General features: G+C 48.9%; 1 protein-coding gene across 3 annotated transcripts in view; it reads right to left on the bottom strand.

Annotated features, from left to right (window-relative positions):
* GAB3 (GRB2 associated binding protein 3) overlaps nt 1–20,273 on the bottom strand; it is a 65,948-nt gene that overhangs the window by 12,012 nt on the left and 33,663 nt on the right. For all 3 annotated transcript variants that reach the window (XR_011681573.1, XM_071442437.1, XM_071442438.1), the window contains exons 2-4: nt 8,512–8,815; nt 2,425–2,641; nt 1,562–2,028 (exon numbers count right to left, since the gene is read on the bottom strand). Coding sequence is in view for 2 of the 3 variants with exons in the window: in XM_071442437.1 (XP_071298538.1) it covers nt 1,562–2,028; nt 2,425–2,641; nt 8,512–8,815 (988 nt within the window). In the remaining variant the exon portion in view is untranslated. The remainder of the gene's footprint in view (nt 1–1,561; nt 2,029–2,424; nt 2,642–8,511; nt 8,816–20,273) is intronic.

Raw genomic sequence — 20,273 nt, 5'->3', positions numbered from 1 at the left:
ACTGTCCTGGGACAGCTACATTTATTTATTTTGGCAAAAAGACATTGAGGCACAAGGCTGTGGCAGGTGCCAGGATACAGGGGCCTCACAGCTCATCCTCCTTTCATGGCACTTCCACTAGCTCAGGCTGCTTTCTCCCTGGGCTAATTACATCTGTGCACCTTTTGCAGGTTAGCAGGGCAAAAAATTAAGTTAATAACTTGAGTGCACTCACTGGGTAAGCTGGTGAGGAGCTCCTGCTTTCTCCCTCTATTTTTCTGATCTTTCTTGTTAAACACATTTTAATTCAGAGTTTAACCTTCAAAACGGTTTCAGCTACACTTAGGGTAAGAAAAGGTGGCAGCACTTATTAATTCATTGCTGCCCCCATCAGGCAGAGACAACCCTGCAGCACAGCAGCACAACATGACATTTGGCCACATAATCTTCTTAGAGACATTTTGGTGTAAATTGGGTTGGAGGATCATAACCCAGCTGTGTTGGAGCAGCACCTCTCAGGGAGCAACCAAATGTAGCTGATAATTAAGAATAGCAATTCCACTGATGGGTGTTTCTCCAGAAACCTTCCAAGAATTGTCTGTACACAGACTGAGCAGATATCTCCTTGCTTTAGTTTCTCATCTTTAAGAGCAAGATCTAACAGCCCCACACATTCTCTGGTCATTCAAACTGCAGGAGTCTAAACGATGCTTGCCCTTAAAAACCTACACTTCTTTCCCCATCAAAAATGAAGGTTTTCACATCACTACAATATACTTGATGATTTCCAGCCAGGTATTCCAGCTGCTTCCCTCTGTTCTGTGGCTCCATGTAATTAAGTTTTCTCATACTGCATATGCTGGTTTATGACACCATGATGTTCTGGCTTTTGACTGTTGTTCCTGTTTGTGATAAAGGTATTTCAGGAGCAAGTGGAAAAGCCAGCTCAGCTCAGAGTGGAATTTGCAGCCTTGCCTTGCTCTGTAGCAGCAGGTTTTCAGACTGCCCTGACCCAAGTGCAAGGACAGAGTGGGATTTGTTCAAGGACACGCAAAGTCTCTGGTTCAGCCAGGATTACATCCCATCCCCAGTGTCTCCCTGACTTCCTGGTCTTTACTCTAAGCTGTGAAAAGACACACAGCTCTCACAGAACAGACTGGGTGTAGCAAAGCAGCACAGCTCCAGAGGCATTTCCCATATGCAAACTCACATTTTGACCTGTATTAACAGAGTCTGGCATTGCCCAACTCAGTGGCTGACTTCTCATTTTGGTTTTTCTACTGCTTTCTCTTCTGAGGAGGAAGGGGGAAAATTAGCAAGGCATGAGGCACCCTGAAGGGATCAGAGCCAAACTGCTGCCCATCTGCACACATACTGAGAGGCTTCTACACAGCAGGAGCAAACCTAAGGGACTGAATCCTGCTTGCTAATTCATTTGAAAGAGCACTTGGTGTTACATTGGTGGTGTAAGATTTCACAGAGGGGAGGACAGCGAGGCACAACAGGAAGTCAAAACCACTCTGTGCATGTGGGCAGCTCCATCACACTGGTGCTGCTTTGCTGCTCTTGGAAGTGCACTCACCTTTCCAGTTCCTCATGTTGTCCAGGCTGGACAAGGAGATCCTTCTGGGCACCAGAGCGACCTGGCCCCGGCAGATCCCTGCGTGGCCGTTCTGCAGGGCCCCCAGCTCCTCTCCCCTCCGGTCTGAGAAGTGCGTGGGCTTGGGCGGCCGCGGCGGCGGCGTGTTGGACAGCACGTCCAGCTGCGTCACCCCGAAGGGCAGCGCCTTCTGGCTCTTGTCAGCCTGAAACTCGGGGCTCAGCGGCGTCCCCAGCAGCGGGGAAGAGGAGGAAAAGTCACTGCATGGGCCACTAATGTCTGTGTTCCTGGACACCACGCTGGGATTTGCCACTGGGGCTCCGACCTGCTGCACGGCGCTGGTTGGCTGTACAAGGTACAGGGAGGGCTGGGATTGCAAGGAGTCAACAAAAACATCGTCTGATGATGTTTGCTCCAGAGATCTGTCTGAATTTGACCAGCTGTCACACCTGCAAGGAGACAGAGGTCAGGACCTGAGCTTTCCTTTTCTCCTGGCTGTAAGAATACAGCAAACACAACACCCAACCACCCAGTTTGGGACAAGATCTGTCCCTCTCCTCTGAGCTGGACTGGAGGCTGGGGCACCTTGGGCAGCAGCAGGTGTCTGGGGGGAGGCTGCATGTCAGATCCTCAGCCACTCATCTTGGAAAGGGACAAGACCAATGTATGATGCTCAACCACTAATCTGTGCTATGAAAAGCACCCTGTAAATTGGATTAGGCTGGTGGTCCCCTGTTGTGTTTGGGAGCCAGCTCTGAGTGGCAGGGCTCCCTGGGGCTGTGTTTCATGCCTGGACAGACAGAGGGGGGCTCCAGCCCCACACATGTGGCAGAGCCCAGACTCACCTGTTGTGGCTGAGCTTGCCCGACTCGCAGTTGGACAGGAAGAGGTAGTCAGGGAGGAAGACAGAGCCCGACTCGCTGGGGGTCTCCTCAGCAGCAGCATCAGCAGCAGCCGCGGGCTCCACTGAGAAGGAGGGGTCGGCGATGCGGGACGCGTGGGTGGAGGCGGCCGGCGAGGGCTGTGGGGACGAGGTCGTGTGAGACAGGCTCTCCACAGAACCTGCAATGGACATGGATGGCCTGGCTGAGGCACAACTCTGACTGTCCTGGCTTCCACCACCCTGCTTTTGCACCAGGGATGTTTTATGCCAGAGCAGCAGAGAGTCAAGGCAAACACTGGTTCTGGGTAGAGGGGAGCCTGATTTGGCTCCCCCTGCCCCAGGCTATCAATGTCCTGCAGGCTGCTTGGTCTGAAGTCCCTCTCTCCCCTCCTGCAGCCAGCAATGAAGAACAGACTCTGCTGAAGAAAGAGCTGAGGCACAGCAGCTTGTTTTATCAAGTATTTTTTTAGTATCTAATGCAAATAATTAATTATCCATCTTCAACACTTCAACTTAATGGTGACAAGGAAAGGGATTGGTTTCTTGCCACTTTCTAGATCTCAGTAGACAAAGCTGAGCTTTCCAGCTCATGCAGTAGCCAGACAAACTCTGAACTTGTCTGCAAGCTTTTTGTGCCTCTCTCAGCTGGCCACCAAACCACAAGAGCAGTGCTGTGGCTGTAACTGCCCAGCTGGAGGCCTCTTGGCTCTGCTGGGAAAAGTGACACTACGTTTCTGGAGGTCACAAAGCATGAGAGCCTGAGCTCAGTGCCACCTTCTCTGGGCATAACACTCCAGTGTCCCCAGCACAGAGTGGGATGGCAGTGGGACAGGAGGGGGTCTGGGCTGCAGGCAGTGGGGCTGGCCCAGAGCTGGCTGCCCACTCACACCACCAGGAACATCCTTCAGTGGCAGCCTGTGGCTGAAACACTCATCTGGCCTGAGCACTGCCTGGCAGCAGAGAAGTCTGGTTCTGTTCCTCTCCCAGACTCTGTCCCTGCAATGGCTGAGCCACACAGAGTCAAAATAAACAAAGCTTTTGGGGCATTCCAACTCAAAAAATCAAGTGCAATCGAGACCTCCCACAAGGGGCAGCTGTGGAGTAGGAAGGGTGTCTTTACAAAGCAGCTGCTCCTGGCAGCAAGCTCAAACAGTGGCACCAAGAGCACAAGTCCTCAGTTAGGGAATATGATTTCTCTAATGAAGTTTCAGGTGGCTGCATGGCAGTTCCTTGGCCAGAGCTGTGTGGGGATGGGGCAGTGCTCACTGGGTCCCTGGCACCTGCAGGGCTTGGCAGTGGATGCCCATCTCTCTGGCTCACACACTGCCTGAAGCAAAGCTGCCAAACCCTTCTCCAAAATGAAAAACCCCACAGCAGAAACAAACACAAGAAACCAGGAACTGCTGATAAAACCACACTGAGAATTAACGTGCCTTCAACGTGCAGCAAGATGGCAGATTTCTGTAATGCTGATATCCAGAACTTGATGGAAATGCTGGGAACCAGCCCCTGACCAGCCGCATGTGTCCTGGCCCCAGATCCTGCACTCTGTGATGAGGTCCTGAGACCTTCCAGCAGGTCCAATCTAGTCCCAGCCTCAACAGAGGCACAAGCCTTGGCACTGCACCGGGCTGCTGTAGTCACTTCTCAGCCTGGGAGGTGCTGGCTACACATGCAAGCAGACCAGGGGGATGGAGAGGACTGCCAGGGCTTGGGTGGTTCGACAGCACATGACTAAACACAAACTGAACCCTCTCAGGCACATGGTGCAACTCTTGGGGCCATCCTGTACAGGGCCAGGAGTTTGGCTTGGTGATCCTTGCAGGTCCCTTCCAACTGAGGATAGTTCATGATTCCAGCGATGCAGGATCCCATACCAACCACAGCAGGCTTCACCCCTCACCTTCCTGATAGCAGAAGAAGAATAAAACAGCTGATCTTCCCTCCCTGCACTATCCTACATCTCATCCCTTTCAACTTGGGAGGGAGCTGCCTCTTTCCTTCCCGTCTCCCACTATGGACTCCCTGCTGCTTCCTCCAGTTAGCTTCAGAGATCTGGGCAGTGGTGGGCCTCAGGTCAGCAAAGCATGTAAGAACATGCTTAAATTCAAATGTAAGCAAAGGATTTGCTTTAATTTTGAGCAGGTGCTTATAGCAGCAGGGTTTCATCAGTGATCATCTGGCTTTTACAGGGTTTCACATTTGCAAAGCAGAGCTGAGGGCTGCAGCCTTCCCATCTGAAAAATAACTTTTGTTCATCGTGCTGGCTCAGACAGCAACTCTGCTTTTCAATCTAGGACTCAGAGCTGTCTTGCAAGCTGACAATGATCAAACACACACTGGGCTAACTCCCATGGGATCTCAGAAAAGCATGTTCACTTCACCATCTGACTACATTTAAAAAACTCCAACAAACCAACAACTAAAACTGCCACAACACATAAGAAAGAAATTAATGACATTCTGAGTTATTAACACAGAGAACGAACAGGCCTGAACTCCATCTGGTACTCACAGGGCTTAGCCATGGATTATCCCATCAGGAAAGGCTGTGAGCTGCAGACCACATGGCAACGGTTGTGAGCAGGAGGGAGGGGTGGGGACAGCACAGACCTGCCCTTTCCTGACCTTCAGGGGCTCAGGGACCTGCAGCCAGCTCCTCACAGACTGTTCCTGTCCCTGCCAGCTCTGCTGGTAACCGAATCGTCTGCATTAAAACTACCACGGCAGCAGCTGGGCAGAATAAATTATGCATGGCTACTTTCAACAGTGAGAAGGCAGAGAATAGGTTTGGTGCCTGCCATCCCTTTTGCCAGAGACAGCAAGCTCCAGCTGACAAAATAACTGCTTTGGTGGCTACTAACACCAAACATTTCTGCCCTGCAATTATGGAGAAAGACACCACAGAGGCTGCACAGCATCTTCCCCAGTGACTTCTCCCATCAATGAAGGGCCATTGCTTGGAGAAACAGAGGGCTTTTCCCTCCTGCTATGGACCCAACCCCCCTCCCCAAGAATTGCTGTGGTGCAACAGCCATGAAGGGACACAGTGGAATAGGGGTGTTCCTCTCACATCAACCACCCCCAAGGCTGCACTGACATGCCAAGGTAGAAATAATAACAGCAAGGCTTCCTAATGAAACTGCTTAAACAACCTTCCCACTAGTTTCTCCAGTGAAAAGTTGGCACATTGGATTGGGTCAATTAGTCACAGCTTCAGCTTGCACATGGGATAAGCTGTGCCCCTGGTGCCCCACAGCCACTTCATTTCACCCCTCCCCTGCCCCAGACACTTGGGCCAAGCATCCTCTCAGTCCCCTGCATGGCCATGGATCCTGTAGGGCTGGGGAATGAAGGTTCTATTGGGAGGTTTCAGCAAAGATGGAAGCAGGATTTTGCTGAGATAGGGTAGGAAAACCAGGAGCAAGGCCTCTTCCTCTCTCCTCCAGCTGACTCCCCAAAGGTGCCAGCTCCCTGTCATTTCCAGCCCAGCCAGCAGCACTTTCTGGTGGCAGCAGTGTGTGAGTGCTGCTGGCAAGTCCTTCCTGACAGCCACCCTCCCAGGTGCTTCCTGACATCTGCCTGGAGCTGCCATGTCATCTCTGCCTCCCAGCTGTCCCCTCTCTTGTTGACTACAGAGCTGTGCTCACAGGAGCTTTTGTAACTTCACTCTGCATCTGGCTGCCAACACCTCTGGACTGGGGGCCTGGCTGTCCATCCTTTGCTGCTGGAAGGGACTGAGAACAACAGGACAGCCCTTAAAGCTGAGTCACTGCATAAACCTGTGGCTACACTTTGGGCATTAAGCAGAGAGAGCAGCAGATTGTGTTTTGGCCTCAGTCACAGCAAATTTTCAGTGATGCACGGATTAAGAGTGATATGACTCATAGCAGGGACTAGTATTTTTTAAAGCATTAGCATTTAAGTTTAAAAAATCATGTGGCATTTAATAGGACTTTTCTTTTCTAATGTTAATTTTAAAGGGTAATTTGTTTAAACCTACAGGCTTTTGGAGAATTTAGGAGATCCTGAAAAGCTGAAGCAATTAGCAACTGTTTGAAATGTGATGTGCAATTTTTGGAGCTGTGCAGATTTAAATCAGAGGATCTGGATGTGCTTGGCAGCCTGACCTGGATACACCCCAGACCTGAGCTCACTGGCAGGATAAATAGAAGCTCTTAGGAGCTATTTGGCATTAGAGACACAGTAAGTGCATGTCTGGGGGCTTAGCTCACACCATCCTTGATGAGGGCTGCAAGTTCAAGTGCCAGACTTTGTACTGAACCAAGGCAAATGCTCAGCAGTGCTGAACTTCTTGGGGGGTAATATCTGCCTTGGAAAGCTGGAGTGTCAGCTTTCCCAACTGCTGCTGCAGGAGCTGTCATTTCTCATCCATCAGTGCCCACACTGGCACTCTTTGCTCAGAGAGAAACACCAATGTGCAACACTCTGAGTGTTGTCCATGTGTAAGTCTTACAAGCAATAGTGCACTGCACCAGCAAAACAGAGAAGGCATTTCCCAGTGTAAATGCATCTGTCTGGGACAGCCACTGTCTCAGCTCCTCTGCCACAGATCACATCCCCCATGAACATCCTCACAAAGTGCCCAAGAGAAGGCTGCTTACACATTTAGAGACAAAAAATATTTTTCTCTTTTGCATAGAAGGGTTTACCTTAATTTCAGAGTAATTGGTAAAATTGTATCTCAAACCTGCACCAGAAATAACAATCCAAGAGCAACAACTCAGGTTACTGAGGTGGTTACTGAATATCCCTAATTCCATCCAGCCTCCAAAGGGCAGTAAAATCCAATCCCTACCAGAGCTACTTTGAAATTTGTATTCATGGGCAGCTTGTACTGACACATAATCTGTCAGCAAGTTTTCATGGTGGTTTCTGAAGTGAATGGGAAAAGAACAGACATCACATTTGTAACAGGACCACTGCAGTGTTCTTGCCACTCCCATTTCCCTCAGAAGACACTACTCAAAAGGCAGCTAAGCAATGCCAGGAACCATGATAAATTAAAATAAAACCTTTCCCATAGCCTTTTGTTTCTTATCAAGTTGCTTGGTAATGGTGTGGCCATGCAGCACTTGCAGGCACCAGCAGCACTCTGAGTGCAGCAGCACAAAGATCATGGAAGGATAAACTGCCTGGCCACACATGATACCCCCAAACACATTACTGCCCCAGGGCTCCTGGCCCTCCATGGCCCCCTCTTCTACTCCTGCATTGCCTTTTATCACCGTTGAAGGCTTCATTCTGACTCACTTCCTCTGCAACTCTCAAATTGCTGCTCTATCTGCCCCTTGGAATTGTCAAGGGAAAAACAGATTGCTGTTATCTGAGCCTGATTGTCTCATTTAAAAGGTAAGTTAATGATGGTACAGGTCCCCACTTTAATTACTGGCTACATCCATCTTGGAGTGGTTAATTCTTGGCAGCTTTTCAAGAAATTCACTCTGCTGAGTATATACAGGTGTAGGGCCTGGCAAAAGAGCTGCCTTGATTCTTCATTGGCAGGATTGTCTCTTAAGTCTATACACACACTTCTAACACTCCTATCCTCTGCCTTTTCTTTGTTTTCTCTTATTAACAGACTAAGGCAGCTTAGTATTTCTGTCATTGATTTATGTGCAGGCATATACACCCAAGTCTGTGCACATTCCACACCCAGCAAAGCCTGAGAAAATGGGAGTTGTGCAGGATGCTTTCCTGAAACAGGTGTCTTACATTATGCCTAACTAAATAAATACAGGACACATAATGAAATAAATGGCCCCAGAAGATAACACTCAGGCAGCTTTTCACATAAACAGCACCTTTTCTTATATTAAGGAAGAATTGCTTCATCAAAGTGAGGCCAGGCAGCCAGTGAGTATTTCCACCCAGCAGCAGTGAGAACTTTGAGATCAGGGTTAAGCAGCATCTCAGTCTGTGTGGGGCTACAGGAACCAGTCCTCTTGCACCAGCCCAGCCTGACAGCAAGGTCCATGCCTGTCACCCCTGGGCATTGTCCCAGCCTCCAAGATGAGCGTGACCCTACCTGTGCCATCTGCCAGATGTCCGAAGTTACAGATCTGGCTGATGTTGCGCACCCAGATCTGCATCTCCTCCTCAGTCTTGGCTACCAGGTAGAAGGTGCGGTAGGTGGTCCTCACGATGAAGACAAAGTTGTTCTGGAATTCCTTCCTGATGAAGTTGGGCCCCGAGTGCTTGAGCACTTGGCACTCGTTGAGGTCGATGGTGCGGATGGGCTTTCTGGAGTGGCTGTTCCTGTAGTACTCCAGCACGTCGGGGTTCCCGCTCATGCGGCCCCTGCGCAGCACGAACCAGCGCTTCCGCCAGGCCTGCAGGGGCACAAACAGCGTCAGTGCCAAACGCCACTGCAGCAGCCACCCCACACAGCACCTGCAGGGCTTCACAAGAGCCCTCAGCTCAGGGAACCAGGCACCAACCCAGCGCTGCCAAGCCCGTCACTGAACCGTGCTCCTGAACGCCACACCTGCATGCGCTTTCCAGAATTCCAGGGATGGTGACTCCACCAATTCCCTGGGCAGCCTGTTCCAATGCTTAACCACCTTTTCAGTGAAGAAATTTTTCCTAATGTTCAACTAAACTTCCCCTGAAACAACCTGAGGCTGTTTTGTCTTGTCCTGCTCCTCATTACCTGGCCACAACCTTCCTTCAGGTAGTTCTAGAGCAATAAGGTCAGGCCTCCATCAGGCCTCTCTTCTCCAGGCCCAACAACCTGAGTTCCTTTAGCTGCTCCTCACAGGACTTGTGCTCCATGCTTACTTTCTTTCAGGTTTTATAGTTGTTTTGATAAGCTGGCCAAATTATGATTTTTATTTGATGCACTTGCTATCAGCTTGCATTGGAGATTGGAAAACAGGCAGAGGGCTGTCCCTGGAAGATCAAGATGAATATTTTCCCTTCTCCTCACCCCACCAACATGATGCAATCAAAGTGATCCAATACATCACCATCTCATCCACAGAAGAGAGAACACAATTTTTTTTTGTAAAACGAAAATACCAAGAACCGCACACACCTGGAAACAGGTGCCTTTTGCCCAGCAAAGCCCAGAGCTCCAGATACCCTGTGCAGCTTCCCTCCTATGGTTCTCAGTGCTATTACAAAGCTTTTTATGAGCTGCCAATTACTTCTGAAAGCTCAGAACAAACCCCTGAGTGAGTTGTAGTGCTAAAACCAGAAAACTTCATCTTACAAAAGGACAATTATTTACACAGGCACTGTCAAGCTGAAGGAAACCTGGCAAGCAATGATGTTTTCTAACCCTTGTGACTGAATGTATGGGTCACATACAGGCTTAAATGAAGTCCTGCAGGATCACTCTATAAAGCTACATGCCTGTTTCTAGGCACAAATTAATATACTTTCCCCCTTTTTCATCCAGCAGCTGCTTTTGTTCATCAACAGTGTAAGCACCTCTGTGTTGATTACAGCTGTCACCAGCACCTACTCTGGGCTAGAAGAAATCAATCCTGATCTCTGTCCTACAGGGAAAAGCCAAAATAAGACATCAGGACATTCACCCTTGCCAAACTCCATAAAAACTGTTGGATGTGTCATGCCCAAACCAGCCAGGCCAGGGAGCAGCCAAAGCTAAGGCTGCAGCTGCCTCAGCTCTGATGGAAACCTGGGGAAGGTGCAGGGACTGCCAGGGATCTCCAACAACTGCACAGACACTGGCTGCTCCACCTGCCTTCACTGGAGTTAAAAGTTCATTGAAAGGAACATCTGAACAACCACTACCACAACCTCCCTACCTGAAACTTAACCAAGAACCCTGAGAAAGGACTTTGTCACAATGATGTAAATCTGGGTGGTAGCTTGGGTTTGAGTTAAAAATCCCACTCATTTTGCAAAGAGTGGATCTGTCAGGTTAAAGACAGGCAACCATTCAATTTTAAGACAAAATGCCTGAGTTCAGGCTGTTTTCAGTAAGATGTAAGAGTCCTTACTGGCACAGTTTAAGATAATCTAGGCACTACAGATTTTGCTGATGCTGAGGTCCCATAAGCATGGTGATAGTAAAAACGAGCAACAAAAGAATATTAACAATTGTTATGTCAGGAAAAAGCATTTCTTTTTGTACCCTAAATAATTTTTTGGGTTTTTTGCAGTGCAGCCAGCTTTTCACAGCTGTCAATATTCACCCAAAAATGTATCTTAGTAAGTCTGTTCAGCCTGGCAGTACCTCAATCTTTTTTGAAAGCAAATAATTCTTCAAATACAGAGAACAAAATATCATGGAAAAAGCTCTTGCAAGGCTTAACAAGCCTGTGTATGGGAGGAGCATACAGACTGGGGCATCACATCGGGAATAAACAGGAGAAAGAGATGAGGTGCAAAGTGTATTGCACAAAGAAAATTAAGTCTTGCCCCTACTGACCTATTAAAGTTTGAAAGTGATTTGTTCTCTGCTGGAAGTAGGAACTTTCTAGACTAGCCAGATGCCACACTGGAACATGGGCCAGCAGGTACGTCATGTATGGTACCAAAAGGAGCCCACATCTTGTCACCTGCAATCCAAGTCCTGCACAGGCTCAATGCACCCCCCACAGATGGCTCAGGACAGAAAGGTGACATCTCCTAACACACCTCACCCCTAAACAACCAAAGGGAAAGGTTTCAGAAGATGTGAGACAAACAAACAAGAACCACTCCTTTACCTCCCAGAGAAGCAGAGTGCTAAGGCAGTAAGGTGAAAACCCCCACCAGCTTTACCACAAAACCACCTCCTATTTTTTCCCCCTCCCAAAGCTGCCAGCCTTGCAGCTTAAATACACCTGGCTCCTGCTGAGGGAAATGGGATAGAAATGCCCTGCATCTGAGCAAGCTGAGGAGGGAAGTGATACAGGAGCAGCTGCTGCCTGGCACCCAGCTGGGGAAAGGTGGGAGCTCAGGGCTCCCTGCTGCTGCCTGCTACCCCGAGGCAGGACAACCCAGTACCTGATTTCACTTCCAAGCACTTTGGTTTTCATGATTCTAAATAAGTGTGTAGGCTGCATTTAGCACCCAGCAGCTGGTGAGAGAGCAGAGAACACTGCTGCTGTGCTTGGGGGGAGGAAGCCCAGGGTGCCTCCATGAGGCAGCAAGGCTGGCTGGGGTGTGTGTGAGGGCCATGGCTTGGCTCTGTCCCTCAGGAGACTCACCTGGGGACACACAGCCTGAGCAGCTTTGTCATCATGCTGGTCCTGCAGGGCTGGACATGGAGAGGTGCCCTGTCAGAGAGCTCATGATGGGAAAGGAGAGCAGGGCTGGGTCTTTGGGAGAAAACAGCGGCTATCGCAGCTGAGCAGCCGTGAGAGCAGGGCTGAAGGGAAACAATGGCAGATGGCTGCCCAGATCTGCAGCCCGTGGGCAGGGTGGGCCCCGCTGCTCTCCCACAGGGCAGCCTCAGCACCTTCCCCAGGCCAGCAGTGGGGCCCAGGCAGCCAGGCCGCCCTGGCCAGCTGAAAAACAAACAGAACAAACAGATTGTTCTTGTGGGGGTTACACAGGGACTACAGACACATGCAGGAAAGGAGGGGTGCAGTGAGACAGAGGAACTGCCCTTTGGTGTTACCACAAGCTCAGGCAAGCCAACAGCCCTTGGGTGCCACCATGGAGTGTCCCAAACATTACTGTGCTCTCAGCCTCACAGAGCTGCAGGGACCCATTGTCATCTTATTGCAAGGGTTCTATACTGTTGTCTCCTTATCACAAAAGTTTCATACCTCCTTGGTGTGTCTCATGGGCAGCTCCTCAGAGCACTGCCTCTTTCTTCCTCACAAAGCAGCCACTGACTCCAGTTGCCCTCTTATCCAGCTACCCCACTCCTTTATAGCACTATTCTTCTCATTGGTTACAGCTGTGGCCTGGTAAAGTCAGGCCTGCTCCTAATCTTTGATAATTGGCCCAGCTGCAACTCCTTAGGGGTGAGATTACTTTCTACACTATCTTTATTTTCTTATATTCTATCCTACTACAGGGACCAAAGCAAATATTGCCTGTGCTGCCAACCCCTGCTGAGCCTGGAGCACAGGGCAGGGAGAGGCACAGAGGGATGGCAGCCGGAGCCAGCAGCGCAGGTGAATCAACATTTGCACACTTTAAAGCACTCAAGCCCTCTTGAAATCAGGTGCCATGGCAGAGTGGCAGTGGCCTGGGACAATGGGGAGTCTGCTGGAACCACCTGGTGAGCTCACCTGCTGCCATGTGCCAGGGATGTTCTATGACTGACACCAAAGAGCTGTCTGAGGGAGCAAAAGCAGCAGACACTGCTTCACCCAACACTGGGAAATGGGGAGTGCTGCCAGCCCACAGCCTTGGCTGGACACAGGGACCCAGCACCAGGGAGGGCGCAGAAGGGTGGGAGGAAATAAGAACACCTCTTCCCTGGGTGCTTGCTCTTAATATCAGCTTCATTGTACCTTCATTGTACCAAATTGCATCTGCACACACCCCAGCTCTCTGGGCTCCTTTTTCTGTCCTCCACTTTCTAAGGAAAAGTAGCATCAGCAGCTGACATGACACAGTTACGTGCGTGGGTGGGGTTGAAGGACCATCTTTTGCACATCCTCTCACATTTGACCTATCCAGTCCCATCACTGCCTCCTCAGACTAATTTCCATTCTGAAACTTTCCCCAGTATGTGCCTTTACTCACAAAATGTTGGTTCCAAAACCCTTTTGCTTATTCTACAATGCTGAGTGACAGTGCACAGGGGTTTTGGACAGGAGCAGGTTTGCCATTGCCAATACACAGGACTTGCCCTGTTCTGTGGCACAAGCAAAGCAGGGGTTTTGGTTCTGGCACACCTTGCAGCAGGAGGCTCTTATCTCTGAGTCAAATATCCTCTCCTCATTTTCCTGGCATTTGCCTGCAATCTGCTGTACACCTCCCTCCCCCAGGGTAAGGGATGCAGCACACTGGGGTCACTGGGAGCCCAGCAGTGACAAGCCCTGGCCAGACAAGTTAGCAGCAGCTGTTTAATCTCTCAGGGCCTCAGCAGCTCACACACCCTGTGCAGAGGCTGCTTGGCCCCTCACAGTCCCTGTCCACGGGACAGGCACTTGTCCCTCTCTCCAGTCCCCAGCCCCAGGGTAGGGTGGGTTTTACACAGCTGTACATCCTTGGTAGTTTCCTTTTTACCATTTTCCAGTCACAAGGCTGCCTCCTCCTTTCCCTGTTACAGGACTGTCCCTGTGTCTGCTGAGGGTGTTGGTACCAGGCTAAGAGAAACCCTGGGAGCCCCTGCAGTGGCTTGAGGCCAGTGGGGACACCCAAGGAGGCAGCAGGGCCAGGGTGGCTGGGCTGTGGTGAGGAGGGATTTATTTCAGCTGGTCAGAGCCAATAATATCTGCCAATATTTACTCTAGAGCTGCACATGCTGCCAAATTTACAGGAGAATGTGGATCAATTTAAGGTGAAAGACTGTGCTCCCATGGCTGAGATGAAGCACATACTTCAATAGGTACTGATTCCTGGCACTCAGCTTAAACTCCTCAGTCACACTATGGAAAGGTTCTATCTATCCAGGCTATTCCATCCAAACTATTACATTTATTTTGGGGTCTCCTGAAATTATTATTTTCTTGATGAAGGAGTGATAGGATGATTAGAAGTTTACACATCCTCAAAAGCTTTGTGGGCACTAGAGAGAAGGCTGTGTCAGAGAAACACAACTACCACAAGAGCCAACATCAATCTAGAACAATTTTCATCTGCCCTTCGTAAGTGAAACAGTTCAATGCCAAAAGAAAGAAAGAATTTGCAGCAGCATTGGTTGGCTGCCAGCACATTCCTTTGTGTAACACAAGCTATCAGTGTTTTCATCTTGCTCCTGAATTTTTGACTTTGGGAATTCCAGAGTCACATCTAAAAGAAAGAGGAACAGCTCTGTTTCCATTTCAGTAGGGTTTCCAAGAAAGAGATTGCTCCTTCCACAATCTGACATCTGCTTCTGCTGCATGAGTGGTGTGAGGTTTAGAGGGCTGCTCTTACATGTGAGCATTTGCTCTACCTCAGCACTGTCTGACAAAAGCCACGAGCAAACCTGTTCTGAGCTGAAAAACAGCTGGCTAGTGAACAGGGCAGAATGAAAGCTGAAAAGGTTTAGCCAAGGACCTTCATCACTTGCCTTCTGCCTGAGGACCATGTTCTCATTTGTTTGTACAACATATCCAGTATTTGAGATCTAAATAATTTGAGGACATACAAGCTCAGTGAGGTAAATTGGCCTAATTTGCCAATTTGAAATCTAATTTGCCCTTTCAGTTTTGATTTTTTCTGGTTTTAAAAACAAAACACAGAACAACCAACAAATCAAACGTGAAATTCCTGACCAGCTATATTAATGCTTACAACTCCCCCATGAGGATAATCTTCATTTTACAGAATGCAGCAAAGGGGATGGCAGGGTGAAGCAGAAAGAAAGGTGGCTGTGTGCTGGTTCCTTGCCTGCCTGGTGGCCTTGCAGCTAGGACAGGCTGCAAGGACGTGGCACAGGACATGTGCTGATCCCCACACCTGCTGCAGGGCCTCTGGCACTCAAAGAAGAGTTTGAGACTCACTGATAGGGATGACTGCACAAGGCTTGAGTATTGGGAATTGCTCTCATCCTGCAACATCCCTTGGAGAGGGGAAAGCAGCAAATCCCAGCAGAGAAGGGCTTGGCATGGCTTCTCTCCCACAGCTGCGTGAGGGCTGGGAGCTTCAGTGCACAGTGCTCCTCCTGCCACTCCCAGTGGGCCCACAGCTTAAGCCACCACCCTTGGGGCAAGAGAACCAGCAGAGCTGCAGGATGACAGTCCCATGGGAGTGCCAGCACTTGAGACAAGTTTTCAAAGCTTGTCTTTTTTAAAGAACAGTTTTTAAACATATTCCTGTGGAAAAAAGAAGTTAAGCGGAACTTTATAGCATTTCCTATAAAAAGCCCAAAAGAGGAAGTTAAAATTCATATGTAGTCAGGTTTGTAAGTAGCTGATTCTAAGCCCACTGAGACCATGTATGTTAACAGAGGTTCCCTGCCTGCAGAGTGGGGCTGCAGAGAGCGGTCCCTGCAAGAGGAATCTGTGCACTGGCAAGGACTCAGGACCAGTTCCCAGCAAACATCCTCGTGTTCAAAGAGGACGTTGTTGGGAGCTCTTTGTGCCACTCTTCCCAGAGCAAAGGGTCAGTTCCATGCAGCACATGCTCCTCAGAATGTGAGACCCTTGCAGAAGGGCTCACACCCTGGCAGCCTGCAGTGCTTGGCTGTAACACTTGATTTACTCACTCTCAGAAATCAGATGAAAAAGACCACCACTCTTAAACCACCCAGCCTGTCCCCCAGCTGGAGTTATGGTTTTGCTGTTTCAGTTGTGGCTGTTGGTCTGCAGCACCTATCAGCTCTGCATAGTTAATCTCTCGCTGATGAGGCTGCCTGCTTGTCCCTTCCACTGTGTCCCCGTGGAGCACTCTGGGAGCAGACGAGCTCACTGCCCATCACTTACTGGTTTAATGCTTCTCTTGGATTTTGTCTCCTGTATTTTCCACTAAGCTCTCACAAATGTCTTCAGTAGTGAGAGGCTGAAACTCATGGTTTATGACTCGGAAAGAAAAATCAATAAATACTCCATTTCAGAGAGGCATACTTCTCCCTTAGACCCTTCCTTTGCCTCCACAGGCATGTAATTCTATTTAATCTGGAGAATAAAATAAGATTTTTTTGCAGTAGTTTTTCTCCCTTTGCTTGGGTGCCTGGAAGTTGAGGGGCATTCTCCATTGTGCTGGAAAGGCATTGGCTCTCCCTCTCCCTGCCTGTTCCTGCCCACTGCAGCTCTGCTTTCTCAAGGCTGGGGCTCAGCTCTGGTGGGAAAAGGCTCAGAGCTAACCAGTGTTTCCATATAAAACAACTTTCCACACAGACTGGCACAAATGCTCTGGCTCACCCTGTGCAAAGGGCTGTCACACAGTGAGTTCAGGACAGGCTACAGCCTCACAATGGATTTCCATCTGCCACGTTCTGAGTGTGTAGTTTCAGAATGACTCTAAATGAACCCCGTTTCAAGAAAGTCACCGTGAGCCCTCGGAGGAGATGTGATGGGTACGTAGTACAGGGGGAAATACCTTCTTCCTTTCAAGGTGATACAGCTATGTTAATTGACTAAAAACACCAGTCTGAAAATTTCCTGCACTTTAAGTGCAATGAGAGCTTTGTAATAAAGCACCTTAGAGGACATCCTGTAGAAGCAGAGACGTGTCCTTTGTTTCTGTTTCTTTACATAAAGGAATCTGTGGTTTGTGAAGAAAAGCTGACACACTTTAAAAAAAAGTAGAAAAGAATCCTGCAGTCATATGTTGCCTGCTAACCTACACACATTCCCATTGCCTGCTCTACACCCTAATCCATAATATTTATGGTGCCTTACATAAACAAACATCTGCATCTGAGTGAGTCACTGCTATTTAATAAACACGAAGATTCTTTGTTACTCTAATGGGTTTGTTTGGGCATGGAGGGTCAAAGTCATAGGGACCCAAAAACTTGAGAACTTTATGTTCTTAAAATATTTGCAGAAGATAAGAAAATTTCTGAAGGTAAAATCAATAATGAAACCACTTCATTTTGGGGAGGGAGAAAGGAGCCAGACATTTGGATGAACAAATATAATTTTACTCACGTGCCCTGTCCTTTAGTAAGGGCAATAAAGAACTGTGCTCCTCACAGTCATTTTGATGAGAGGTTTCCCCTGAGGACACTGGCACGGTGATACAGCATCCCTCTGCTCCTCATGCAGGTAGGAATTGCTCACAGGACTCTGTGGGCTGCAGGGGAGCAGCAGTGCTGTGCCCTCCTTGCTTTCCCCATGGCTCCTGGTGGGTGGATGTCAAGGGGCTCTCCCACAGAGAATAAATGTGGGTGCTGTGGTCGTGCTGCCCACATGGGTCCCTGGAGTTCACAGGGGAGGGTGCTGATGGAGCATCTTATCCCACAAGATCTTGCTGTGGGGAAGAGCTCACTGACTGATACCAGCTACAACAAACACTGCCACAGCGGAAAACCACACAGCTCCACCTCGTTTGATATATGTCAAATGGCCTCACAGGGTCCTGTCCTGAGTCTGTAGGGCAGGCAGGACCTCACTGTCACCCCAGAGTGACAGAGCTCACTGCCCACCACTGTCCCAGGCTATGGAGATGGCTCTAGGCTGATAAAGCCTTGCCTGTGAAATACACAGCAGCAAAACACCCAAGGAGTGGTGGCAGGATGGCAATCCATTTTCAATGTATTTCTTCAACACTGACATCCTGCAGCAGGCACGGAGCCAATGAGTGCCCTCCCCACTGCCAGCCCAGGGCATCACACCTCTATTCTTCCTCCTATTTTGGCAGCAGTGGTGCTGAAAGCTGGGAGCTCTCCTTGTGAACAGCTGCCCTGCAAATACATGCAGACCTCTTTGAGCTCATGTGCAGAAAGCATAAGGATCCATGGATATGAAATTAGTGCTGCCTGCCACGCCAGGGCAGGAGCCCAGCTGTGCCCCAAGGGCTCCACCTCCCCTTGTGGCCAAGGGGGCTTTGTCAGGAGCACCGAGGGACCAGGGCCAGCCAACAAACCTGACAGCACCTGTGGGGCACCAGGAAGAGACACAGTTGGTATTAATAAAAAATGAAGTAACTCCCCAGCTGCACTTGGCTGTGGCTCATTGGGACTAACAAAATGGTAAAAAGAATCTCACTCGCTTTCAGGAAACAACTGGAATTCTTGTGACTCAGCATCACTGTAAAGCTGTGCCCAAAGTGATCTGCAGAACTGATGTAAAATCAGGCTAAGGAAAAGAAAGCCAGCTGTGTGTGATATCTGCACAGGTCTGGGGACAGCCTTGGCCCCAGGGTGGCCACCTTCCATCTGGGCTGCCAGCACTTCTCGTGGACCACCAGCTCTCATCAAGAGGATCAAGAGGATGCAATGGATGAACAAAAGCCCTGGGTGGAGGGAAGCTGATTTTGGCCAGCAGACCTTGCCTGGGCAGGCAGGAGGAGCCTGTCCCACCTGTATCCCTGCCTGCTGTGATGCCAGGCAGGAGGTACCAAAGCACTGGGCACCAGGGCTGGATTTGACTCACATCATGAGCACCCTCATGAGCAGCCTCATACCTTCTGTTTCATTTTATCTTCCTTTTTCACTTTTAGTGGGGATGTAAAATAGGTCACAGCTTAGAGCAGAGTTCCCAGCAGCAGAAGACAGCACTGCAGTGATTATTGCCACTCAAGGACCTCCTCCCACACAGAGCCCTCTGATCCTCCAGGACAATTTTCCTTCCCAAGTACTGGCACTGTGACACACTAATTCCTTTAAGCTGCCCCTCAAATGACACCTTCTGACTGCTGCCACATTTTTGCAAGCATTTAAGCTCCCTGACAGTGAAGACTTACAGGCAGGACTCTTTACATGAGGATGTTTACAGCCTCGCCTGCTAGCCAAGAGTTTTAGTTCCATATTCCCTCACAGCATGTTTGTACGTAGCATTTAAAATGACATTGTTATCATCCTGAATGCAGTTTAAGTTTCTGGAGTGCTTTTTTTCACCTTTGAATCCTAAAGCACTTGACAACCAGTACCTCATGGTTACAGCCTCCATATGTTGAGATTTGTTCACCTGTCACAGGATACACCTGCCTCTGAAGGTGTGCTGGGTTCCTGACACTCGGACTGCTTCTCCACACACCCACAGGGGTGCACTCCCATCTGTGTGTGCAGCCTCAGCCAATCTGCAGTGACACCTTTGCATCTGAAACCCTTCATTAGCTGCATAAGGTGGCAGAGGTTGGTGGACACAGAACTGCTGGTCTGGCCTGGCACCACTTCTCTGGTCAGTTAAAAACCAAAATTTGGATTTCTCAGGATGCAGGATTGGGTCTTTTACAGACACAAGTTGAAAACAGAGAGAAAGGAAAAAATACACTGGCAGGTCTTCCTGGATTTAACCATTAACTTTGTTCTAAGTGGAAAAAATTCTGCTGAAGCTTTAAGTTGCCTGATAGGAATTCCTACTTTTACATAAAAAGTACTTGTGTAAAATGGTCTGGAAACTCTTAAGATCCCCCTGACTTGTTCACGATAAATTCTTAAATACTAACTTAAGGAATAAGATGAAATCTTGAGTAGAAGTAAATTCTGATTTCTTAGAATGGCTTTAATCCAAAAGTCTTGCACAGTCTTATAGGATTTTTGGAAGACTCTGCATGGATCTTTGAGATCTTAATGAAAAATAGGTTGCTCCCAGGTTGTTTAAGAAACAACAGCTCTGAAATACAAATGCCGGATATAAGCATCTGCTGAATAACTGAATAATAACTAAGTCACAGGAGTCTTCAGTCAGTTTTGGAAACGAGTATAGGAAAATGTATATACCAAAGGGACTGAAGTTTGGACAAATTTTGAGCAAATTTGCTAAACTAATAGCTTTTATGGAAGGACTCCAAACCTGCTTTGCTAAGGAAAGGAGTAGGGGCTAATCCCCTTTCTTGTCACTTGCAGCACAGTGTGAATACAGATGTGCAAAGCAGTTAAAGAGCAGAAAAAACTGCCTGAAGACTGCGCCCTGCCTCAGGCTATCGGGAGTCCCTCTCCCTCTGTTTTACTTGGAACTGGCAGTTTTCTCAGTATTCTTTACACAAACAGAACAAATTTTGCTGTTTCACCTTGTTAACTGAACATGTGGTGTGAGGTCAGCAACAGTCGCCAGCCTATCTACAACTGTCCGTGCTCACATGATGCTGCAGCTCCAGCATAAACAGGAAATTGGGCAA

The sequence above is a fragment of the Agelaius tricolor genome, unplaced genomic scaffold (genome assembly GCF_023055355.1).
Source record: "Agelaius tricolor isolate 1412-34295 unplaced genomic scaffold, bAgeTri1.0.p SCAF_17, whole genome shotgun sequence".
Lineage (NCBI taxonomy): Eukaryota > Metazoa > Chordata > Aves > Passeriformes > Icteridae > Agelaius > Agelaius tricolor.
Note: the sequence above shows the minus strand (reverse complement) of the source record. Positions and strands in the feature narration are given on the sequence as shown.